The 27,239-nt window shown below is 35.2% G+C and overlaps 2 protein-coding genes across 7 annotated transcripts in view; one reads left to right on the top strand and one right to left on the bottom strand.

The window, feature by feature from the left end:
• Window positions 1-27,239, top strand: part of LOC100876010 (furin-like protease 1) — a 394,431-nt gene that overhangs the window by 268,029 nt on the left and 99,163 nt on the right. The gene's annotated exons all lie outside the window — the stretch shown is intronic.
• LOC143264964 (dynein intermediate chain 3, ciliary-like) lies at window positions 1,074-27,027 on the bottom strand. Of its 2 annotated transcripts, none has more exons than XM_076534255.1 (11): window positions 26,719-27,027; window positions 25,545-25,706; window positions 24,745-24,845; window positions 22,135-22,295; window positions 19,934-20,111; window positions 18,551-18,979; window positions 17,079-17,358; window positions 14,639-14,926; window positions 12,665-13,013; window positions 3,732-6,039; window positions 1,074-1,956 (listed from the first exon to the last, which is right to left on the bottom strand). In XM_076534255.1, the coding sequence occupies exons 1-10, from the start codon at window positions 26,908-26,910 to the stop codon at window positions 5,396-5,398; spliced, it is 2,784 nt and encodes a 927-aa protein (XP_076390370.1). In that variant the 5' UTR covers window positions 26,911-27,027; the 3' UTR covers window positions 1,074-1,956; window positions 3,732-5,395. The 2 variants fall into 2 exon arrangements, with proteins under 2 accessions (XP_076390370.1, XP_076390371.1); XM_076534256.1 differs by having other exon boundaries at window positions 3,732-6,036.

Genomic DNA, 27,239 nt, shown 5'->3' with positions numbered 1-27,239 from the left:
CTAGATGTTTTGGCCCATTCTAAGCAAGTTTAATCCTATGACAAAAAGTCGTATCTTGCACGGTTTAGCCTGTGAGTGGTAGGACAAGGCTTTCATAGTATTTTGACTTTCCATCAATCCTCCCCTCAAAGCCTTATTAGCTACGTTTCGGAACTTCTGACAATTTTCCTGGGGGTTTTGGGTCATTCTAAGAAAGTTTGTTTCTATGACAAAAAGTCGTATCTTGCACGGTTTAGCCTATAAGCACTAGGGCAAGGTAGGGTTTGCAGTATCTTAATTTTTGCTAACACACGTACCCTGAGTGCAAGCATTTGCCTAAGCTGCATACACCTCTCACTTCATCACTCCAACTATATTCTTTTCAAATATAACCCACCTTATCAAAGGTATTCCTTCAAATATTCCTTCAAATACTACATCCTACACGTAATCATCAAAACTTCCCCACGATCTCCACAAGTTTAACTTCTCATGAAAGTCAACAAATATCCGATATATTAATCAGCGTATATAAACCGTAGATTACAGAGAGTTTCCGAGAATCGTAGGAACGTAAACTCCATAAGTTATCGTTGATGTTTGTCTGTCAATAATTTAGTGCCCGAAGCGGTGGATGTTGAAACGACGGCGCTCGACAAAATCCTGTAAACCTGACCCGATCGAGAGGAAAAGCAAGAAAAACGACTGACAGAAAATTGCAATCAAGGCTTCTCAATTCTTTTCTAATACCCGGTTCATCAAGAACCGCTGATGCAATCATTCTGTCTTAACGAATCGATCGTTTCGCATTATTGGGACTCGTTGGTCGAACGTATAGTAGCATTCGCATCACGCTTCCAATGGGAAAAGACTTTCCTTTATAATCTGATGCCAGGATAATTTGCTGCAGGAAATGCTAAAGCTTCCGCTGTAATTGCATTTTGGTATTTGATAATTGAGCTACCTGCTGATCAACTTTTCTACGAAAAGCAATTTAGGCGCTCTTCGATTGATTGGCTATCGTTTTGCTTTATTTTCGTCTCGTTTTTTAGGGGATGAGAAACATAATGATAGATACACTTTTTGAAATGAACTTGAAATTTAAATATTATAGTGTTTATTAGACATTTTATTTTACATTTGAATTTAGTAAATTATCGCAAAATATTTAGAACATTTTATTCTATTTTTGAAATTCGAATTTCATTTTTTGAAAAATTACTGATCTACAAATTCAAAACTAGTAAGTTCCAATAAGCAATAATAAATTATCAATAATACAACTAACAAATAAAACTTGACACTAAATATAAAAAACTGGCTATCTAAAAACTTTACTCCAAAAAATTTGGTATCAAATCACCGATTTGACTAAACGTCTATAAACAAATAACATAGCACGCAATATATAAATAATTAGTTATCAAATGCTGTAAAATTTCTCGATAAACATATCATAAACGAGTATACATATTATACGTAAATATTCTAAAAGCTCATCAGAATTACAAGAAACAAAAGATCATAAAAATTGATCATTAGTTGCATGATAATTATATATGATCATATATAATTATAATTCTCGCATAGTTCTCGAGGCTACAAGTTCAGTGAACCGCTGGTAAATCCAGAGAATGAGCTCTGTTCGAGAATCTTCAATGCGAAAGGCGTCATTAATCAGTAAATCGAACGAAGTGGTCCAATTGTCCGTGATAAGCGATTCGAGAATATCCCCGGGCCAAATGGCGCTTAGGCTTTCAACCGTAAGCTGCAAATTATCCGGCCACTTTGCATCGCAGCGTTATCCCCAAATTCGTACATAATTTATCTTCAAAATCGTCTAATTGTGCTGGCTCATGCTCTTCATCTTCAATCTTCACGTTTCGTCCTTTATCTTCGTCATTAGCATTTTCTTCTTCATTGAATCTTCTGTTTCGCTTTCATTTTAGTACTTTCTTGTTCTCGATGTTCATTAATCTACAAATTTAAGGAGATTAAGAATGGGATGAGTGATATGTAGAGTAACAAATTATAATAAAAACTTCATAATGTGTCGATGGTAGCCCACAAGTTGGCGCGCGGCTAACGTGAAGAACCACGGCTCCGATTGGTCAGAGTAGAAAAACGCCTCACGTATTTTCAGCGGAATTGGCTCTCGCGGTCACGCAATTAGGCGAAAAACAATGACAGTCGGCAAATGTCTCTCGAGTGAGCGAGATAGCGCGAGTTGCATTCAGCAGTTGTTATTGTCATTATTATTCTTATGCGCCTGTATGTAACGCTGGAAGTGTTCACGGTGGGGATAGAGCTTCTTTTACTTTGGGTCCTCACGCGACAACTCGTGGGTTGACATCCGTACGTAAATTATTACGCCTAAATTGAAAATTCACGCGTACCAAAAATACGAGAAAAATTGACAATATTTGAACTGCGAGTGCGTCACGAGTGCGTCATAGCACACGCGCCAACTCGTGGAACATACGTACGTAAATTATTACGTCTAAATTGAAAATTCACGCGTACCAAAAATACGAGAAAAATTGACAATATTTGAACTGCGAGTGCGTCACGAGTGCGTCATAGCTCATGTAAAGTTTGTACTCCACAAATTCCCTAGCATTATTCATCTAAAAAGCGAAGGAACAATAGCACGAAATGAGCCCCAACTTTCCTCCTCGAAAAATTCACCGTCTCCGAAAACATCTGTTATTTCCCCGAAGAAGTTACCTGTTCTTCGCGTACATCTTAATGTGATTAGAGTTTTAATTAGCATACTTGTTTTCCGCCGAGCCGGGGAGGAATCCCTAATGCCAGGAGACAAGTCGAGTTTTATGAAGTTGAAGAATAGTGGTGGTGAGTGACCGTGGGAATATAAAAATTTAAATAATTGATAGTTTATATGTTTTGGGAATTTGAAGGTTTAGGAATTTGGGAATTTAGAAATTTAGGAATCTAGGGAATTGGTGGTTTAGAAATTTGGGAATTTAGAAATTTAGGAATCTAAGGAATTGGGGGTTTAGGAATTTGGGAATCTAGGGAATTGGGGGTTTAGGAATTTGTAAATCTAGGGATTTGGGGGTTTTGGAATTTGGGAATCTAGGGATTTGAGGATTTAGGAATTTGGGAATCTAGGGAATTGGGGGTTTAGGAATTTGGGAATCTAGGGATTTGGGGGTTTTGGAATTTGGGAATCTAGGGATTTGAGGATTTAGGAATTTGTGAATCTAGGGATTTGGGGGTTTAGGAATTTGGGAATCTAAGGATTTGTGGGTTTTGGAATTTGGGAATCTAGGGATTTGAGGATTTAGGAATTTGTGAATCTAGGGATTTGGGGGTTTAGGAATTTGGAAATCTAGGAATTTGGAGACTTCTGAATTTGGAAATCTAGGGATTTGGGAGCTTAGGAATTTGGCAGCCCCGAAATTTGGGAATCTAGGAATTTGGGGTCCTAGGGATTGGAAATCTAGAAGTTTGGTAACCTAGAAATTTTATGATTAACAAATTTGGAAAATTAGTAATTTGGGAATCTTGAAATTTGAGGCCTTTGGAATTTGAAAATCTTGTATCTAGGAATTTTTAAATTTGATAACCCACAAATTTGGTAATCTAAACTAATTAAAATCCTAGGGAATTGCAAGTCTAAATATCTGGAAATCCAGAAAATTGCAAACCTAGGAGTTTGGTAGCCTCTGAAGTAGCTTCCTTGTTCCCCAACACACTTTTTAATACAATCACACTATTAATTAACATACCTGTTCTCCATCGCTCCTCCTCGAAGTCCCTCGTTCCCCCAGCTTCCAGTTGCAGAAAACATTCAGCAAGTAGCCCGCGGAAACGTAAAAAACTTTCCGTGCCGCCCATCACCAGTTCGTCATCCCGATAGATATTCCGGTCGGATTATCTCTCGCTGTTCATCGCCATAATGTCCGCCCAAGTTCGTCGAGGTCGCTTAAACTCCGGCAATAAACGGAAAGCTTGAGGATCTCGGACGACAAGAAAAACGATAAACTTGAAGCCGTTTCCCCAAGCTTCTTCCCAATAATTTCCTCGTCCGGGACCATCTGCTTCTGAGCCGAATTTCATGCTGTCGTCGAACGAATTTCTGAATCTGTCGTGGAAACTTACTCGGCTTCACCTTTCCGCTTCACGAATGCGTAATAGCGTTGAAAAGAATGACTTGCAAAGTGAAGTATAAGATTCTTCTGAGTTTGCGGACAGATTGTTTATCGCCGACTTTTCTTGCACAAAGATGAATTCTTCAAGGTGGTTTACATCGCAGAGTCATGGACGTGCATCGATTAGGCGAAACTTCAGTTTGTTCTTCATGCTTTTGTATTCATGTTGTGTATTGGGTTTTTTGGGTTGTGTGGAGCTTGTGGTTTAATGGGTGGATGATGGGCTCGGATTGGAGTGGATTGATTAGAGGGACAAATGATTAGAGTATGTTTTAGTGTTACATGTGTTTAGATACATTTCATGTGTGATAGATGTACAATTTTAGGTTGGTTTTGATTTGGACATATGTGGACATATGTGACAGGTTATTCAATAGGTCAGATATTAGATATCTAGGTAGATTAGATGGTTCAAAAAGATTGGAAGACTATGTGTATTATGTGATCATGTGTGATGATATGTGATTGTGTGTGATCATGTGTGACCATGTGTGATTTGTCTGTATTATATGATCATGTGTGACTATGTGTGATTTGTCTCTATTATGCGATCATGTGTGACCATGTGTGATTTGTCTCTATTATGCGATCATGTGTGACCATGTGTGATTTGTTTCAATTATGTGATCATGTGTGACCATATGTGACTTGTCTGTATTATTTGATCATGTGTGACCATGTGTGATTTGTTTCTATTATGTGATCATGTGTGACCATGTGTGACTTGTCTGTATCATGTGATCATGTGTGACCATGAGTATTATGTGATCATGTGTGCCTATGTGTATTATGTGATTATATGTGACTATGTGTATTATATGATCATGTGTGGCTATATGTATTATATGATCATGTGTGACTATGTGTATCATATGATCACGTGTGCCTATGTGTATTATGTGACCAAGTGTGACTATGTGTATCATATGGACATGTGTTCCTATATGTATTATGTGACCATATGTGACTATCTATACTATATGATCATGTGTGACCAGGTGTACTTCAAATTTCTTATAGGTTTTGTTATCTTGATCCTCATGTCCACATTTCATTAATTTACCTCTCAATTTTCACTTCATTCATTGCAAGATTTAACTAATTTTCTTTAGACATCATCTTAGGTTACATATGTGGATAGACTCTGTCACATGTCAACTCACAAATTCCTCATATTACCTCATATACAATTTACTATCTAGACATACTTTATTATGCAATGACTCCCATGATCCTCTCATCTACGTATCTATCTGAACTTGCGACTTCTTTCCCACCCCAGCCCTCCGTATATCTTCAGACGCCCTAAAAGCAGCCGATATCCGAGGATAAGTAATTCCTTCTTTCTCTTCGTCATGTTCCTTCGCCTTCTTCTTCGCTTCCTTCCACATTTCCTCCCGTCTCATTTCCTCCCGTTTCATTTCCTCCTCTTGTGACAGTCTCTCCATAGTTTGTCTCGACCTCATCGAACGCCTACGTCTTCTGGTAATTGAATCCTTGCTCATAGACACTTGCTTCATTGACACCTGGCTAACGAGTTTTTGACTGGGCTCTGCAATGGGTTTCGGTTCCTGCTCCTGGACCTCTTTCTCCAGCTTTTGCTCTACCATCCATGAAGCGAGCTTTCTTGCTAGAGCTTTCTCTTGCCACAAACGCACTTCTGCTTTGGCGGAGTCGAGCTCCTTGCGGAGGACGTGGGGCGCTGCGTCCTTTAGCATCAACATCCTCCTCTTCTGCACGGGTGACGGTTCCGGAATATCGTCCAGTTGTATCGTTAACTTTCTGAAGAATCTATCTTCGATTAGTGTGGACCTTACTTTTTCGGGCAGACGCGTCGTCATCGTGTACCTCTGGACGTCCATCATGTGCTTCACTTTCTGTTCTGCTGAAATGAAAACCATTTTTACTGGTTCTGGTTTTTATGAAGGGTAGTTGTTTTCATGTACTTTTCTAAATTGTTTCTGGTCTTTATCGTCTCATTATTTTTATGTATTTCTCTAAATTGTTTCTGATTTTTATCGAGAGTTTCGTTTGATTATTTTGATAGACTTCTGTACATTATTTGGTGCTGGAAAATGGAGTGAAGAAATGCACACAAATGAAAATGCACAGTGCATGAATTTTAGATTTTGGGTGAAGAAGTTGAAAACTTTTGTTATTAGAGAAGAATGTTATTAGATTTTTGAGAATTTTCAATTTTTGGAGGATTTTAAATTTTTATGCAGGTCATTGGATGGAGAAATTTAGAAATTTGGGAGATTCAGGATTTGGAACTTTTGGGATTTTAGAATTTGGAAATTTGAAGTGTTTGGGATTTGAAATTTAAAAAATTTGGAAATTTGGGAATTTTAGGATTTGGAAATTTTTACATTTAGTAATTTAGGGATTTTTTAATCTAGGTATTTGCGTATCTAGGCATTTTTGAATCGAGGAATTATGAAGCTAGCAATTTTTAAATCTGGAGATTTGGGAGCCTAGGAATTTTTTAATCGAGGATTTGGGAATCTAGGGATTTTTAAATCTGGAGGTTTGGGAATCTAGGGAATTTTGAATTAAGGAGTTAGGAATCTAGGAATTTTTAAATCTGGAGATTTGAGAATCTAGGGAATTCCGAATCGAGGAATTAGGAATCTAGGGAATTTTGAATCGAAGAATTAGGAATTTTTAAATCTGAAGATTTGAGAACCTAGGGAATTTCGAATCGAGGAATTAGGAATCTAAGGATTTGGGAATCTACGGAATTTTATGTCGAGGAAATAGGATATTTTAAATCTGGATATTTGCGAATCTAGAGAATTTTGAATCGAGGAATTAGGAATCTAGGAATTTTTAAATCTGGAGATTTGAGAATCTAGGGAATTTCGAATCGAGGAATTAGAAATCTAAGGATCTGGGAATCTAGGGAATTTTGAATCGAGGAATTAGGAATTTTTAGATCTGGAGATTTGAGAATCTAGGGAATTTTGTATCGAGGAATTAGGAATCTAGCGATTTTTGAATCGAGGAATTGCGAATCCAGGGGGTTGGGAATCTAGGGATTTTTTAATCCAGGAGTTGGAATCTAAGATTTGGGAATCTAGGGAGTTTTGAATCGCGGAATTAGGAATCTAGGGATTTTTAAATCTGGGGATTTGAGAGTTTTGGGAGTTTCGTATCTAGAGATTTAGGAATCTAGTGGTTTTTGTATGTAAGAATTTAAGAATCTAGGGATTTAAGTATCTAAGAATTTAAGAATCTAGGGATTTAAGTATCTAATAATTTAGCAATCTATAATCCTGCAAACATCCCAATTATTCCACCCCCAAAAAATATTAAATAAAGTTACCTGATACTCACTCGACACGAAGTCAAATTTGACCTACCCTGTATGTTAAAATAATCCTGAAAACCCCCCATTTATACAACTCCCGAAAATATTAAATAACGTAACATAATACAGAGCCGAAAAATATAAAATATCGTTACCTAATATCGAATCAATCCGCAAAAAATATGGAAGCAGATATTCCGGTAATATTAAGCCCATTCAGAATTACCTGGACGAAAATGAATACATTCCATCGGACGTATCGATTAAAACGAATCAATATGAGCAACCGACCGCGAACAAAGTATATCCTGCTCGTTGCACACGATTTTTCTTCTGGACGTTAATTAATTCCATCCTAATTTGTAATCGCGGAACTCGTTCAGCGACTCAACCGTTCTTTATAATTCCCTGGACCACCGAATATCCCCATTTACATAATCTCGAATTAATTCCTGTTCACGCTATAAAAACAAAACGGGGAAAAAATGGTGGCTGCAAATGCCGGAGGATTCCGCGACGCGAAACGTCGAGGTAGAAACGCGGGGAAATAGAGAGAAAGGATTTCCGGATACTCGAACAATGTCTATGAACGAGCGATCAGAACGCAAAAATTGCTTTTATGATATCGTGCGTGCACAATATGGAAATAAATTGGGAACGCGGAAGCCAGGCGCTATTAGCTTCGATGCAAGCGGTTGGAAATATTTTTCAGAGCGATAAGACAATATTTTCCTGCGGTGGGACTTCGTGCGTTTGCGAAGCTTGATTTATGACCGCTGCATTGGTTATCGTTAGAGCAAAAAATAGAGTTAAAATGTATGCGCAATGTACGAGTAAAGGTAGGAGTGTGTTGCTGTTTAAGGGAGGAGATATTGGTGGTACGTTTAGAGAGGTTTTTTGGTTATTTGAAGCTGATGGGGTGTGAGAATTTGACAGTTGGGAGATTTGGAGATTTTGAAGATTTTGGAGATGGAGATTTTGGAGATTTTGGAGATTTAGAGATTTAGAGATTTAGAGATTTGGATATTTGGAATTTGAGTTTTGAGGATTTGGGAATTTTAAGATTTGGAGTTTTGGGAATTTAAAGTTTTGGAGTTTTGGAGATTTGGGGATTTGGGGATTTTAAGATTTGAAATTTTGGAGTTTTAGAGATTTGGGGATTTGGAGTTTTGGGAATTTGAAGTTTTGGAGTTTTAGAGATTTGGGGATTTGGAGTTTTGGGAATTTGAAGTTTTGGAGTTTTAGAGATTTGGGGATTTGGAGTTTTGGGAATTTGGGGGACTTCAAGGTTTGGAGTTTTGGGGATTTGAAGTTTTGGAGTTTTAGAGATTTGGGGATTTGGGGATTTTAAGATTTGAAGTTTTGGAGTTTTAGAGATTTGGGGATTTGGAGTTTTGGGAATTTGAAGTTCTGGAGTTTTAAAGATTTGGAGATTTGGAGTTTTGGGAATTTGGGGGACATCAAGGTTTGGAGTTTTGGGAATTTGAAGTTTCGGAGTTTTAGAGATTTGGAGATTTGAAGTTTTGGAGATTTGAAGTTTTGGAGATTTGGAGTTTTGGGGTTTAAAAAATTTGCAATTTTAGACATTTGCAAACTTGGTCATTTGGAGTTATGAAAATTTATAGATTTGTAGTTAAAAATTGTTGTGGTCAGAACCTCAGAGATAAGCTTTCAAGTTTTAGAGATTTATAGTTTTGTAGTTTTGAAATTTTCCATTTTTCTACATTTCTTTTTCAAGTTCTTTAATTTCCCAGCTTTCTAGTTTCCTATTTTTACATCTCTATAAAATAATATTTTTGAGATGTCCCTAGAAGAATAACAACGTAACTAATTTATACCTGGAAGTTGAAAGATCGTAAGCTAGTCTCATTAAAATTTTAAATGCACCATCCTACGTTTAAAATACCTCGTCCTTTCACTCGGTTTCATCTTTCGTTCGTTTCATACAAGATTCTTTCACCACGGAGTAAATTATCGTTTCAGAACGAGACGATTAATTTGCTTCTGTACAGGACCTAATTAACGCACGGAATAGTTCGTGCAAGGGAAAAAACGTTCATTTCCGAGTGTCTTTTCTTCTTCGAGAGTAATTTCGCACAGATGCAATATATTGGAAAGAGTTGAAACTATAAATCAAGGGTTCACTCTAATATCACGACAGTTAAATTCCTGATCACTTAAAATCCCGACAGTTAATGTCCTGATCAGTTAAAATCCCGATAGTTAATGTACTGATCACTTAAAATCCCGACAGTTAATATCTTGATCACTTAAAATTCCGACAGTTAATATCCTGATCACTTCAAATGCCGACAATTAATATCCTGATCACTTAAATTCCTGACAGCTAAAATCCCGATCACTTAAATTCCTGACAGTTAATATCCTGATCACTTAAAGTCCTAACAGTTAAATTCCCAACCACTTAAAATCCTGACAGCTAAAATCCCGATCACTGAAATTCTTGACAGCTAAAATCCCGATCACTTAAATTCCTGACAGTTAATATCCTGATCACTTAAAGTCATAACAGTTAAATTCCCAACCACTTAAAATCCTGACAGCTAAAATCCCGATCACTGAAATTCCTGACAGGTAAAATCCCAATCACTTAAATTCCTGACAGTTAATATCCTGATTACTTAAAGTCCCAACAGTTAAATTCCCAACCACTTAAAATCCTGACAGCTAAAATCCCGATCACTGAAATTCCTGACAGCTAAAATCCCGATCACTTAAATTCCTGACAGTTAATATCCTGATCACTTAAAGTCCCCACAGTTAAATTCCCAACCACTTAAAATCCTGGCAGTTAAAATCCCGATCACTTAAAATCCCGACCATTTAAAATCGCAACGGATAAAGTCCTAACTACTTAAACTCCCGACAGCTAAAATCTCAACTGACAAAATGGGGATTAAAAAACCCCAAAAATACATATATTCTAAGATTCCCAAATCCCCCAATTCCTAAACTCTCAAATACGTAAATAGATAAACTACTAAACATTTTCAAAGAATATTAAAAATTGCATTCCATAACATTAAATCTTTCGCTGATATAAAAAATATAATATTGTGTATAATTTATATAATAAAATATCCAAAATCCCCAACGTTAAGAGTTGTCGATCACGTTACGCTTCGCTGGTTCGTTTTATAAACTCAGAATTGTAAGTGGTTTCCCCTAAGGCGTTAATCCGTGCTAATTGTAAGTAACTCGAAGATGGCGAATGCCGGAAACGTTGAACAGAATTAATTGACCGGCAGAACCGTGATACAACCGCGACGGACCGTGCACCTTGTTTGCCGTTACTCGACCGCCATCGCTGTAGAATTTACAAGTGGCAGAACCGTGGCGGCAACTTGACAAACTTTCGGAAAATTTCCGTCGTTACCGGAAGCGTGAAATGAAATTCCATGGAAATTATTGAGTAAGCTTCCCGGCCAATTACAAAGGAACCGTACTCTTAGAGTGACTCTCTCGACCGTGTCGATTTGCCCGGTGCCACCGAGAATCACATCTAAAGTCCCGACGGGTATAATCCCGACAGATAAAGTCCCGACAAGTTAAATCGTGACAAGTACGATCCTGGAAGCCATAATCCCCGGTGTAGTTATCGATGGCACCATAGTTGGGGGTTTAAATGACGAATATATTTCTCAAACTTTAATTTTAGGTTAATTTTAGGTCAGGTAATTTTAGGTTAGATTATGTTAGGTTAGGTTAGGTTTATATATTCTTTGGGTGGAGAAGTATTAAAGCGTCGCGAATTGACAGCTTTAAATAGCAAGGTTTTAATTCGAGAGTAGATACATAAAATGCATTCTACAAGTTAGGTTAGGTTAGGTTAAATTAGTATCTTGCATACTTCGATTTTAACTATTGGGAATTTAGGAAGCTGGGAATTTTGTTATCAAGGATTTGGAAATCTACGGATTTGAGAATCTAGGGAATTGGGGGTGTAGAAATTAGGAAGTTTAGGGATTTTTTAATCGAGGCATTTAGGAATCTAGGAATGGTTGAATCAAGAAATTTGGAAATATAGGGATTTTTGGATCTAGGAGTTTGGGAATCTAGGGATTTTTGGATCTATGAATTTGGGAATCTAGGGATTTTTGGATCTAGGAATTAGGGAATCTATGGATCTTTGTATCTAGGATTTTAGGAATCTATAGATTTTAGAATCTAGGGATTTCTGGATCTAGGAATGTGGGAATCTAGAGGTTTTTGAACCTGAGAATTTGGGGATCTAGGGATTTTTAATCTGCGGAAATAGAAATCCAGGCGTTTGGGAATCAAGGAATTTTCAAATTTTGGAATTGTGAAATCTAGGAACTTGGGAATCTAGGGAGTTAGGGTATAGGGAATTTGGAATCTAGGGAATTGGGAATCTAAGGAATTGGGGAATCTAGGGAATTGGGAATCTACGGAACTGGGAATCTAGGGAATTGGGAATCTAGGGAATTGGGAATCTAGGGAATTGGGAATCTAGGGAATTGGGAATCTAGGGAATTGGGAATCTGAGGAATTGGGCATCTGGGGAATTGGGAACCTACGGAACTGGGAATCTAGGGAATTGGGAATCTAGGGAATTGGGAATCTAGGGAATTGGGTATCTAGGGAATTGGGAATCTAGGGAATTGGGAATCTAGGGAATTGGGAATCTGGGGAATTGGGAATCTAGGGAATTGGAATCTAGGGAACTGGGAATCTAAGGAATTGGGAATCTAGGGAATTGGAAATCTAGGGAATTGGGAATCTAAGAAATTGGGAATCTAGGGAATTGGGAATCTGGGGAATTGGGAATCTAGGGAATTGGGAATCTAGGGAACTGGGAATCGAGGGAACTGGGAATCGAGGGATTTGGGATTTTAGTGATTTTCGAATCTAGGGATTTTTGACTGTAGATATTTGTGGATCTAGGGATTTTTGAATCTCAACAAATTTTTAAATCAAGAAATTTTGTAGTTAAAAATTTTCAGAATCTCCATATTTTAAATATAAATAATTTTTCCAATACCAAATTCCAAAACTTATCAATTTGAAAAAGTTCCCAATTTTGCAATTTCTCCCCTAATTTTTCAAAAATTGTAACAAATCCCCAAATCACTCAATGTCCCTCCAACATAAAACTTCCAATAATTCCATGCCACCAAATCGCATTTCGAAAGATCCGCAACCGATCGTACAATCTTACCTGGCACATCCTTGCAACAAATTTCCGGCTTGCACACCACCTTGCAGATCTTTTTCAAAATCTCCCCCGATCGTTTTTTCCTGTCCCTCGTGCTCCTCGTATCGGAATCCGCATCTTCGTCGTCCCCTTTCTCCGCCTTCTTCTTCTTCGCAGCCGTCCGCAGCTCTCTTCGAATTTTCGCGCGACTCAACAACTTCCTGATGGATTTCCGATCTCTTCTCGCGTCCTCCTTCGCCGGTGCCTCTTCATCCTCCTCTTCGTCGCGCACAGGAGTGACTATCCTCTCCCGCAACAATTCCTGCACTGCCTCGATGTCCTCTCTATCTATTTCCGTGAACTTCGCGGACTCCTTTCAGAACGAGAACGAACGCGGTATGCGCATCATTTATGTTGCACGCTGACGGTTGTTCAAGACTATTCGAAATTGCTCGACTTTCGTGTACCCTTAGAAATTTCATTCTTTCCCGGAGTTCTTTAACGTGGTCCGCGAGCATGTAAGGTTTGTATCAAATTGGACGGAGTGAATGCATCGCGAAGTAACTGCATTCGGAATCGATGGTGCAATGGGAGGAGGAAAATGGCTCGTGTCGTGCGGTTTCTTTGTGTACAGGATCATTCAGAAATTGAGATCGTGAAGAATTGTTGGGACTTGAAGGTTGTAGGTGCATTGTTGTGTGACGAGGTGATTTATTTATTTGGTACGAAGTTGGTAAGGTTTTCAAAATGGAAGATATATCAGGTATTTGATGATTGAGATGAGAATTTTTAGAGAGAGAGACACGAATATTAGATTTGGGGTGAAGAAGTTGGGGACTTTTAATTTTATTAGATCTTTGAATTGGTGGATTTTGAATTTCTATGCAGGTCTTTAAATTGAGAAGTGTGGAAATTTGGGTATTTTAGGATTTGGAAATTTAAGAATTGTAGAATTTGGAAATTTGGGGTCCTTGGGATTTGAAATTTAACAAGTTTGAAAATTTGGTGATTAAGAAATTTGGAAACTGGGGAATTCAGAGATTTAAGAATCTAAGGATTTAGGGATTTAGGAATTTAACAATGTAGGGATTTAGGAATCTAGAGATTTGGAGATTTAAGAATCTAGGGATTTAGAGATTTAAGAATCTAGGGATTTAGAGATTTAAGAATCTAGGGATTTAGAGATTTAGGAATCTAGGGATTTAGAGATTTAGGAATCTAGGGATTTTTGAATCTAGAAATTTTGGAATTGAGGGATTCTTGAATCTAGGGATTTAGAGATTTAGGAATCTAGGGATTTAGAGATTTAGGAATCTAGGGATTTTTGAATCTAGAAATTTTGGAATTGAGGGATTCTTGAATCTAGGGATTTAGGAATATAGGGATTCAACAATCTAGGGATTTTTTAAATTAGGGATTCTTGAATCTAGGGATTTAGCAATCTAGGGATTTTTTAATCTAGAAATTTTTTAGTTTAGGGATTCTTGAATCTGGGGATTCAACAACCTAGGGATTTTTTAATATAAGGATTCTTTAAATTAGGGATTCTTGAATCTGGGGATTTTTTAAATTCGGAGTTTTTGAATCTAGAAATTTTGGAATTTAGGAATTCTTGAATGTAGGGATTTTTTAAATTCGGGGTTTTTGAATCTAGAAATTTTGGAATTTAGGGATTCTTGAATCTAGGGATTTAGGAGTCAAGGGATTCTTGAATCTAGGAATTGTGAAATCTAGGGATTTTGAAATCTAGTAATTTAGAAATTTAGAAATTTGAAGAACTTGAAAATTCAGTAATTTTGAAATTTGAAAATTCGAAAACTTAAAAATTACCAGATTTGAAAAATTGATACCTAAAAGAACTGTCTCTCAAAAAAATATTAAAAACACAGAAAACAGTTTGGTTAGTTGGGTCAACGTCCAACATAATTATCCCCAAAGGAAAATACGAAATAAACAGAAAACTGTCTGATTAGTTTCGATGAACGAATAAAACGTTACCGCCTCAATCCTGCGGAAATACTCCTCCTCGGCTTTCAGATGGTCTCCTTCGCTCAATCTTCCAACGACCTTCGATTTTTTCCCGGTCTTCCGTTTCGTCGGATCCTGAGCTTCCCGGCCATGTGGAAGATCCTTCTTCTTCGTTTTGCTCTCCCTTTTCGCCTTCGTCTTCGTCACCCGCTTAGGGTGACGAACAAATTCCTCCTCGATGTCCGTGCCGATCATCAGACGTATCTCCCGCAATCGATTATCGACAGCTTTCTCGTACCGACCGTATCTCTCAAGATACTGCAACACCAACGATTAATATATTTTCTTGTCTCAATTTGAGAGAACACGCAGCTGTTTCTTGTCGGTTAAATTCATCGCGAAAATACGGCTGACTTGATTTCAAGAAGTCAGGCAGGTTTATCGAGGAGCTTCGTTTGATCAGACTGTTTGGTGTTAGGCGTATTTGCTTGATGGAATAGGACGGTGAGATGTTTTTGGTAAGAAGGCAACGGTAAGAAGTTTATTTATGGAATTTACGGGGTTGGTAGGAATGATTCTGGCGTTTTGCGAAGGTTGTATCTTCAAAAGTGTTGTTGGTACACATATGAAAGGTAGAGGAAAGAATTTTCATATTGCACGAACTCATCAAGTTTATACAGTCTCTACAAATGTTCTGTGACAGGTCGGGAAACTGAGAAATTTGAAGATTTAGGCGTTTAGGGATTTTTGGAAATTGGAACCTGAGAAATTTAGGAATTTTGGAATTTGGAATTTAAAAAATTTGGGAATTTTGGAATTTGGAACGTGAGAAATTTGGGGATTTTTGAATTTGGGAATTTTGGAATTTGGAACGTAAGAAATTTGGGGATTTTCGAATTTGGAAATTTTGGAATTTGAAACGTGAGAAATTTGAGAATTTTTGAATTTGAAACGTAAGAAATTTGGGGATTTTGGAATTTGGAACGTGAGAAATTTGGGGATTTTCGAATTTGGGAATTTTGGAATTTGAAACGTGAGAAATTTGGAGATTTTGGAATTTGGAACGTGAGAAATTTTGGAATTTTGGAATTTGGAACGTGAGAAATTTGGGGATTTTCAAATTTGGGAATTTTGGAATTTGAAACGTGAGAAATTTGGGGATTTTGGAATTTGGGAATTTTGGAATTTGAAACGTGAGAAATTTGGGGATTTTGGAATTTGGGAATTTTGGAATTTGAAACGTGAGAAATTTGGGGATTTTAGAATTTGGAACGTGAGAAATTTTGGAATTTTGGAATTTGCGACGTGAGAAATTTGGGGACTTTTGAATTTAAAACCTGAGAAATTTGGGGATTTTGTTATTTGGAAATTTAGGAATTTGGAACCTGAGAAATTTTGGAATTTTGGAACACGAGAAATTTGGGTATTTTACAATTTGAGAATTTTGGAATTTAATAAGTTTTGTAGATAAATTGCAATCTCGTAGATAAAATTTGAGACAGAAGATGAAATAATAGATTACAAGTAATAGATATTAGATAATTGGCAAGAGATGGTATACGGTGGATAATAGTCTATAAATCAATTATCAGTAGAGACTATATATCAGATTTGTCTTATCTTGTAGATTAAGTTAGGTGCTAGAAGATGAGATGATAGATGGCATCATAACAGATATCAGATAATAGATAATAGACAACATACAATAGATAGGTACGTAATTGATATTTGACAATGGACAGTGAGTGATAGACTGTAAACAATACCATTTAAATTATCTTATAGATTAAATTGTGGAGTAGTAGATGAGATAATAGGTAGCAAATGACAGATGATAGATTATAGAGAACATATAGTAGATAATAGATAATTAACAGAAGATAGTGAACGCTAAATAATGGACAGTAGACAGCAAATCATACTTCTGTTATCTTTTAGACTAGATTATGGAATAGATGAGATAATAGATAAAAAATTACAGATAATAGATAATAAACAACAGTCAGCAGACAGTACAAAATTGATAATAAACAATAGACAGTAGCTAACAAACTACATAGATAAGATATGTAGATAATTCTCTTATAGATAAAATAATAAGATAATAGATGAGATGATAGATCAAAAATTACAGATAACAGATAATAAACAACAGTCAGCAGACAGTACAAAATTGGCAATAGACAATAGACAGTAGCTAACAAACTACATAGATAAGATATGTAGATAATTATCTTATAGATAAAATAATAAGATAATAGATGAGATAATAGACAAAAAAATTCACATATGACAAATAACAATCCATTTCTACGAATTTCATATATATATCAATTATTTATCTCTAAATTCCAGTAAATATAATTAAAACAAAAATATACAAAAATAATTATAATGAAATTTTGCAACTTCCCTCTTTTGACAAAAAGCAACCTTTTGAATGTAGTTAAAAAGAAACGGAAATTCTTACGTTATTCAAACGATATCTGTCATCTTTGCTGATCGTGGCAAGATCCTCCGAGCACTGCAACATGTATACATTGCCATTGCGATTTCCAACGGCGATTAAATCGCCATTTTCATGTGCATCGATCGATGTTAAACCGTTCTGACAAGGGTGGATCGATGTCAAGGGTGCTTGTATACCTGCCAGAATATCGTACGCTTTCACTTCGCCTTTGGTGTTTATGGTGAAAAATACGGAACATCTGGATCTGCTCCAACATCCACCGGTTAGACCTGCCTTTTCCCTACGTCGTAAATTTAATCGTTTTTTTTTTGGTGAACAAAATCGATAATGTACTGGGTGATACATTTGATGATTTTTGAAGTTGTAGAATATTGGATTTTTAGATTGAGTGGTAGGTGGTTAGATTGGTGGATTAGTGGATTGGTGGATTGGTGGAATGGTGGATTGGTGGATTGGTGGATTGGTGGATTGGTGGATTGGTGGATTGGTGGAATGGTGGATTGGTGGATTGGTGGATTGGTGGATTGGTGGATTGGTGGATTGGTGGATTGGTGGATTGGTGGATTGGTGGATTGGTGGATTGGTGGATTGGTGGATTGGTGGATTGGTGGATTGGTGGATTGGTGGATTGGTGGATTGGTGGATTGGTGGATTGGTGGATTGGTGGATTGGTGGATTGGTGGATTGGTGGATTGGTGGATTGGTGGATTGGTGGATTGGTGGATTGGTGGATTGGTGGATTGGTGGATTGGTGGATTGGTGGATTGGTGGATTGGTGGATTGGTGGATTGGTGGATTGGTGGATTGGTGGATTGGTGGATTGGTGGATTGGTGGATTGGTGGATTGGTGGATTGGTGGATTGGTGGATTGGTGGATTGGTGGATTGGTGGATTGGTGGATTGGTGGATTGGTGGATTGGTGGTTTGCTAGATTGATGAATTGATAGATTGATAGATTGGTGAGTTGATAGATTGATAAATTGATAAATTGATAAATTGATAAATTGATAAATTGATAAATTGATAAATTGATAAACTGATAAATTGATAAACTGATAAACTGATAAACTGATAAACTGATAAACTGATAAACTGATAAACTGATAAACTGATAAACTGATAAACTGATAAACTGATAAATTGATAAATTGATAAATTGATAAATTGATAAATTGATAAATTGATAAATTGATAAATTGATAAATTGATAAATTGATAAATTGATAAATTGAAATATTAATCTATTGAAATATTGATATATTGATATATTGAAATATTGATACATTGATATATTGATATATTAATGTATTGATAGATTGATACATTGATATATTGATATATTAATGTATTGATAGATTGATATATTGATACATTGATAGAATTATAGATTGGTAGCTGGTAAGATTGTTAGATTATTAGATCGCCCATCAGCTCATCCAAACAATTAATCTCAAAATAACTAAAAATAATACCAAACGCTGAAGAAGCATCCCTCCTTCGTATCATCCGCCCACACCTTCACAGTTCCATTCCCAATAGTCAGAAAGCATTTCAGGAAGGCAGGATTTCGATCAATGGCGATGACCGGTCCTTTGTAAGCCATGAACCTCGCAGCCAATTTTTCTCTCTCATCCTTGCTTCTTCTATTCACGTTCACAATTATACCATTTTGCAAACCGGCTAAAAATCTGCTGCTAATCGTTGGTTCGTATTGGAGAGTCGTGACACCGATAGCATCCACGATGCTGGCTCGAGACGGATCATATAAATCCATCACCATCATATCCCTCGGCTTTTTTGGATACCTGGTGTCCCACCATTTTACGGTGCCGTCAATCGACGCGGAGAAGAATTCGGTGATCACTTTGGACGGAATCCAAATTGCTTTCGACACTGGATATCTTTGGAAAATATAACAGTTGTTTGATTTCGGAGTTTGGTAATTTGTTAGTTTGAAGATTTGACATTTTGTACAGTTTGAAGTGAAAAATTTTAATTGAAGGAAATAATTATTATTTTTAATAATTGAATGAAGAAAATAATTATGAATTTTAATTATTCAGTAAAAAAAATAATTAATTATTATCATAATTCAATTAAAAAAATGATTATTAATAGTAATAATTAAAAAAAAATTAATAATCTTAATACTTCAATAAGGAAAATAATTAATTATCATCATAATTCAATTTTAAAAATGATTAATAATAATAATAATTTTTAAAAAATTAATAATCTCATTACTTCAATAAGGAAAATAATTAACAATTATAACAATGCAATAAAAAAGAAATTAATAATAATAATTCAATAAAAAAAAATTAATAATCTTAATAATTAAATAAAAAACATAACTAATAATTTTAATAATGAACAATAATAATAAAGAAAATAAATAATAATCATACTAATTCGATAAAAAAATAATAATTAACGAAGAAAATAAATATTATTCACAACGCTTCAACAAAGAAAATATAATACAACTCCACGAGATATCCCGTAAAAAAATATGAATAATAATTCCAACTCCACGAGATATTCCGTAAAAAAATATGAATAATAATTCCATATTTAAACAAACGCATCGGATTTAATTACACAATAAAATTCATGGAAATATCTCCATAAAACATTTACCTGCAAATGAAAAAATATCAAAGTACACCTACGATCGGTACAAAGTTTGTCATTACAAAAGCGCGTGCTAACAGAGCGAATCGTTACGTTCGTATCCGAGCGAATATTAAAAGCGCAATAAAACATTTTTGAAAAGTTCCACATACTTCTGTTTACCGATCGAACGGAAATTGTGGTTTCGAGAATTCAAAAGAAATATCCGTATATATCGATACCTGTGACTGTAAAAGGGATGCGATAATTGTTGGGGAGTATCGCCTGTTCGAATATCCCAGCAACACACTTGTCCGGACAAAAGACCGCCGATTAACAAGGCTGGGTCGCGGGGATTAAATTCGATCGAGAGTAATGGAGACGATGATTTCAGTGCGCACAGGGGGCTGCTCGAGTAGTCTGGAACGGACAAATTTTTAGCGGTTTTTAGTTTTGGGGGATTTTTGGGTAGTTGGGGATTTTGAGAGTTTGAGAGATGGAGAGTTGGAGATGTCAGGATTTGAACATTTAAGGGTTTAGGGATTTAGGGATTTAGGAATTTAGGGATTTAGGGATTTAGGGATTTAGGGATTTAGGGATTTAGAGATTTAGGGATATAGGGATTTGGAGATTTGAAAATTTGGAAATTTGGAGATTTGGAGATTTGAGGATTTAGGGCTGTGGAGATTTGAGGGTTTGGAGACTTAAGGGTTTAGGGATTTAGGGATTTAGGGATTTGGAGATTTGCAGATTTGGAGATTTGAGGATTTAAGGCTTTGGAAATTTGGAGATTTAAGGCTTTAGGGATTTTAAGGTTTAGGGATTTAGGGATTTGGAAATTTGGGGATTTGAAGATTTAGGGATTTGAAGATTTGGGGATTTGAAGATTTGGAGATTTGAGGATTTGAGGATTTAGGGATTTGGAGATTTGGAGATTTAAGGATTTGAGGATTTAGGGCTTTGGAGATTTGGGGATTTGAAGATTTGAATATTTGAGAATTTGGGGATTTTTGGGGGAATTTTTAAAATTTTGAGAATGAGAGAATTTGGGGGTAAGAAAAATTAGGGATGTAGGAATATTGGAGGACGTGGAAATTTGGGAATGAGAAAATTTTGGGATGTGGGAATGGGGGATGAGGAAACTTAGAGATGTGGGAATTTGGTGACGTGAAAATTTTTGAGGATGTGGGAATTTGGGAATTAAGGGATTCGGGAATGAGAGAATTTGGGAATGTGGGAATTTGAGAATTATGGGATTTGTGAAAAAGGGAATTTGGGGATGTGGAAATTTGGGGATATGGGAATTTGGTAATTAAGGGATTTGGAAATGCAAGAATTTGGGGATGTGGAAATTGGAGGATGTGGAAACGTGGAGATGTGGGAATTTGGTAATTAAGGGATTTGGAAATGCGAGAATTTGGGGATGTGGAAATTGGAGGATGTGGAAACGTGGAGATGTGGGAATTTGGGAATTAAGGGATGTGGGAATGAGAGAATTTGGGAATGTGGAAATTGGAGGATGAGGAAACTTGAAGATGTGGGAATTTGGGGACGTGGAAATTATGGAGGATGTGGAAATTTTGGAATGTGAGAATTTGGGAATTGAGGGATTTGGGAATGAGAGAATTGGAGGATGTGGGAATTTGGGAATTAAGGGATTTGAAAATGAGAGAATTTGGGTTCGTGGAAATTGGGGGATGAGGAAACTTGGAGATGTGGAAATTTTGGCTTATGTGGAAATTTTGAAATGATGAAATTTAGGGATGTGGAAATTTGGAAGTTAAGATATTTGGAAATGTGGAAATTTGAGGACGAGGAAACCTGATAATATGGTAATTTTGGGGGACGTGGAAATTTGATGATATGAGAATTTAGAAATGTGATAACTTGGGAATATGGGAATTTAAGGATCCATGGATTTGATAATTGTAAATTATACCAGTTGTAACAAGGGAATCTGAAAATTCACATATATGGAAATCTAAAAACCTTGAAAAATAAGATTTCAGTAGTTAAAAAATTTGAGAATTCCATAAAGAAACATAAGGATCTCCAAAATTTCAAAAATTTGTCCAACGCAACAACAATTACCAAAAAAGTCTACAATTCCCCTTATTCTATTTTCCCCCAAACGAAATTCTTTTCCCCCGATCATTCAATTGGCTGAAATTCCTGGCATGAACCTCTATCCCCTACAGTATTCAACGTGTTCATATCATAGTAAATGGCATTCATGCAACGACACCTATGCATTCTTTCTTTGGCCGAGCTTCCAAGATAGCCGCAATAGCTTGTCTTTGATCGAAACGATATCAAATTTCCGCGTGTACAGACCGGAAGGAATCGGGTGGATCGAATAGCATTCCGTTTCGAGGTGCCATGGCAAATAACAGCGATCGAATGTGTGGTTTGTCGTCGAATAACATAAGGAATATTCGAGTACCGATGTCCCATATGTAGGAGTGCGGACTCACGTCGGCCGAATGCTCTTCAAATTCCATAAACGAGTAAGCTGCAGCCAATCGATTCGATCCGCAGGAGGACCAAGACAGACCACTGACGGGCCTCTTGATCGCTTCCGGATCTGTATACGAGTTCCGGTTCCTGAAAGAGATGCATACCTGGGTCAAATACAAAAGACGACATTTGACAAGAAAACTATTTCTACATTTTTACAAAAAATTTTGTAGAAAATATTTCTACAAGCTATTTCTACTTTCTAAAATATTTGATAACGTGATTACTGAAATATATAATATAATTGCACAATTCACAGAAGAAAAATCATCAAATTTGTTCGAAGAACAAATTATTGTTACATTAACATGAATTATTCGCAATAAATTACAAATATAATTCATATTTTAACGTACGATATTTTTCCAAGAAATACGGGAATTTTTCTGTACAAATAAATATGGGTTGCATATGATGAGTCAAAGCAAAATGGAGGAGTTAAGAAAATGAGATGATAGAGGGTGTTAAAGAATAAAAATTGGAATAATATCGTTTTCTATTCTGGAACAAATTATTGCATATATTGCAACTTGTATTATTTATATTACAGTATGTTACGAATATTCGACAGTGAACGATATTTCTCCAAAATTTGTTACACTGAGAAAGTTAGAGAAAGTTAGTAATAGTGCATATAACATTTGAGCTGAGCTTTGATCACAGATAATTAAGCGATCAAATTTTTATTGTATCTGTGCGTTTCGAGTTAAAGAAACTTCAGAATGTCGACTCGAAAAAGGAAGACTTGTTTGCGAATAAATTTTACGACTTTTAAGATTATAGCAACATTATCAAATCTATCTCACGAAAAATTATTATTAAACAAATTTTAACAAGTTGACTGCCATATTGACACCTCAAATACATCATATAATCGAATAATTCACAAATACATGTAATATTACATACATGTATGTAATATAACTGCACAATGCACAGAAGAATCATGAAACTTGAACTGGTACATAAAACAATTATCAAAAAAATTTGTACAACCAAAACGTTCCAAACCCGATTACTGAAAGTTCGTTACTTTTTATCTGTGCAACTATTTTCTATGCAATCGCGTTACGTTATATTACAAATTAACGATATTCGATTATATGGAATTTGAATTTCGCGCCACCGGCCCTCACCGCCAACTTGTTAACCTAACCAAAGATTAGTGATACAAGAGGCGACACTCGACAAGGAAAATACTTTTTAGAGAGAGAGACACAACCGATTGTCCTAGACAAACAAATCGGGGATGCGCGTACAATTTCGACGCGGTATTTCGAAACGCGCATGCGCACAACGTGCAAGTATGGCGGTCGAACTGTTTAAACCTGCACTCCAGTAATTTATTCGCAATAATTTTATTTCCCTGTAACATTCATCCGTATTTTCTCGTGATAGTTCATTTCCTTGTAAGTTATTTGTAATAATCATTTCTGTAATATGTATTCTTAAAATATATTTTGTGGAGTAATCACTTTATATTCCTTTCTTCAACTTTCCAGTGTTGTAAAATTGATGTGACTTCGAAAGCTGATATTAGTACAGAGAAAATTTATGACGGATTTGTAATTATTAGAGGTTGACACGAAATCAGATTTCATTTAAATTTCCCGCTCGTTTGCGCAACCAATTAAAGGGACGCCATTTTACAAACAGGTGCTGCTTGGAGTGTCGCCACTTGTTGTATTGCCCTTACTCTTTGGCTAAGTTTGGAAACTTGCAAATTTTAGAACTTATAAATTTGAAAAATTGCAAATTTTAGAACTTATAAATTTGAAAAATTGCAAATTTGAAAACTTGCAAACCTACAAGCAAACTTGCATATCTTTTTACTCGCAAATTTTGACAAATTGTGAACTCATCAAAGTATCGTTCGATTTAGCATCAACCGACCAGAACAAATTCATAAAGGCTTGCAATCGATTTGCAAACAGGTCAAGCATTGTTGATTTTAGTTTATCGACAGCTACAAACTAGTAGACTTTTCAATCGCCTTTCGATAACAGCCTATAAAATCAAATGGATTCAATAGTTATTCCTACAAATTCGTCGATTTCCATCAATCTGCAAGAACTCTTCAGTTGTACATGTTTGTTGTGAAATTTTTTTCACTTGCTTTCTGGCTTAATAGACAGTATCGATTTTATAAAATCGTCCTCCACTGTGTACGTTGTATTTAAGTGTTTCATTGAACCAGTTTGAAACAATTGTTTCATTGTTAGCGTTTGATTTACTTCGTTCGATTGAAGCCTGTTTAAGCTATAGCTTCTGATTGTTTGCTGAATTTATGACGAAAGTTATGTATTACTTTTAGAACAAATAAAAATATATGTTTTATTACTTTACGATACACCTATGTATTTAATTAAATTTAAGGAATAATGTTTCGTATTTTTTGAAAAGTAAAATCTAACATTTGTCATTTGTGAGGTAAATATTGTTGAAGATTTAACAGGTAAACTTTTGTTGCAAAACATGGAGGATTAAAATGTTGAATATTGTTGTTTGTATGATATTGATAAAACGTGAAAAATACCTGATGTTGTAATGCTTGAAGATGGATGTTGGGATCAAATCGTCGAAAAATTTTTCGTAAATGTTCATTGCGCCATTTTGTAACACAGAATGCTCCATTACCTACACAAAACAGTTTACTCATGAGTACAATAAATAAAGAATTAAAAAATTTAAATAATCAAACAATTTAATTATGAGTACTATTAATAAAAAAATTCAAAACTAATTAATTCAAAAATGTCATATATAAAATTAAAAAATACCTTCTGTAAGATCAAAGAAAATATAAATACAGAAAGTGTCGAAGTAACAAAAAAAAATATTCTGCATAGAAAATCAGTAAAAATGCACAAATATCTTTGAGAAGCTTATTGTTTTATTTTTTTTATTTCAAATATTCACCTGTCGGTATAATACCTGTATATGTATCGATCCATATTTTAAATTGTCTCGCATTTTTTCCAATATTTTTACAGCATAAAAAACCAACATATCTTTCAATTTAGACAAAACCGGTGTATTTTCTAAATTCAACAATAGCGATATTTCATTTTTGTATTGAAACCAATATTCTTTCGAAGTTTAAACAAAACACGGTTTGGAATAAATATCGGTACTACTCCTACAGGTGTCGGGCAAAGTGGTGCACGTTAATTAATGTTTTAATTTGGAAATGTGAGAATTTAGAGATGTGGAAATTTAGGGGTGTAAGAATTCTCATATATGGAAATTTAAGGGTGTGATAATTTGGGGACGTAAGAATTTAGCGGTGTGAAAGTTTGGGGATGTGAGAATCTGGTGATTTAGAAATTAGCTTACTGGAATAAGATTTTTTAAACATGGAGCCCAATTGTCACTCCTTTCGACACGTCGACGATATCTGTGTGTAGCTTCATTATCGTTCGAATTAACTTCTCTTGGCCAACCACCCTCTGTGTGCAACATCCCTGTGTTTTTAATAATCTTTGGGTCTGTTTGTACCTGGAAGAAGTCGTAAAAATTTAAATATTATGAAGTTTTAATTAGTTAACGAAATTTGAAAAAAAATTATTTAATTTGATGTATTTAATGAAATACAAAAATAAAATTTATATTGAAATATGAAATAATTTTGAAATAATTAAACAGTGAAGTAGTAAGATACTAAAATACTAAAATAGTGAAATAGTGAAATAGTAAAATAGTGAAATAGTGAAGTAGTAAAGTTGTAAAGTAGTAAAGTAGTAAAATAGTGAAGTAGTGAAGTAGTGAAATAGTGAAGTAGTGAAGTAGTAAAATACTAAAATACTAAAATACTAAATTACTAAAATACTAAATTACTAAAATACTAAAATACTAAAATACTAAAAAACTAAAATACTAAAATACTAAAATACTAAAATACTGAAATACTGAAATACTGAAATACTGAAATACTGAAATACTGAAATACTGAGATACTGAGATACTGAAATACTGAAATACTGAAATACTGAAATACTGAGATACTGAGATACTGAAATACTGAAATACTTAAATACTGAAATACTGAAATACTAAAATACTGAAATACTAAAATACTAAAATACTGAAATACTAAAATAATAAAACAGCAAAATAGTTAAATAATGGGATCCTGCAATACTAAAATACGAAAACACCAAAACCCCAAAATACCCCATAAAAATACTAAAATACCTACCTCCTAAAGCAGTACAATAATAAAACAGTAAAATATAAAATCTATAAACAAATAGATAAATAAAATTGCAATATCCATACAAAACTGAAGTAAAAATAACAAAAGTAACAATCCGTCCCAAAAATGTCAGTCATCAATTTCCAATCGCAACCCCTCGCACAAAATAAACCCCTTAATTGAAACAACTCCCTAGAGGAATGGTCTAATTAATAATCAATAATCCCCAGAACAATCAACGCATTAATTATTGATATTAAATTGAGGTTAATCATCCCTCCAGCCATTATTCCTGATTCAATAAAATATTCTTACTTCGTGCACTGCAAGCTGTGCAGTTTCCTGCATGTACCGATTATTACGGGGAATTACAATATAATTGTCCATCAATTTTACATCTGGACTTATATTTTCTACTCCTATATCCGTGGTAAATTGGAAGATGCATTGTTTCCCGAATTCGCTTCTCGGTTTGATGTACGAATACCTTATCATCTCCGTCGTCATTGTGAATAGTGAACGATAACACGTTTATAAAATAAAAATGTACGAAAAAATGTTCGCCAAAAATAAAGGCTACAAAAAATAGTGGGTTAGAGAAGAGTCGAACATGTTCGAACCGAACGACGGTTGGAACAAGACTGACGAGTTTAATAAAATGAAAATCGAAGTCAGGGATGGAGTTACATTTTTGAAGAACGTTTTGACTTTTTAGTTGCAGTATTAAAAATAGTAATAAATTTTTACTGATAATATGATTTATTATTGCTAACTTGATATATTGCATAATTAATATAATATCAAAGAAGTGAATCCAATTGAGTTCCAAAAAGTTG

Source organism: Megachile rotundata, chromosome 8 (genome assembly GCF_050947335.1).
Source record: "Megachile rotundata isolate GNS110a chromosome 8, iyMegRotu1, whole genome shotgun sequence".
Taxonomy (NCBI): Eukaryota; Metazoa; Arthropoda; class Insecta; order Hymenoptera; family Megachilidae; genus Megachile; species Megachile rotundata.
This window is presented reverse-complemented; position numbering and strand designations above follow the sequence as displayed.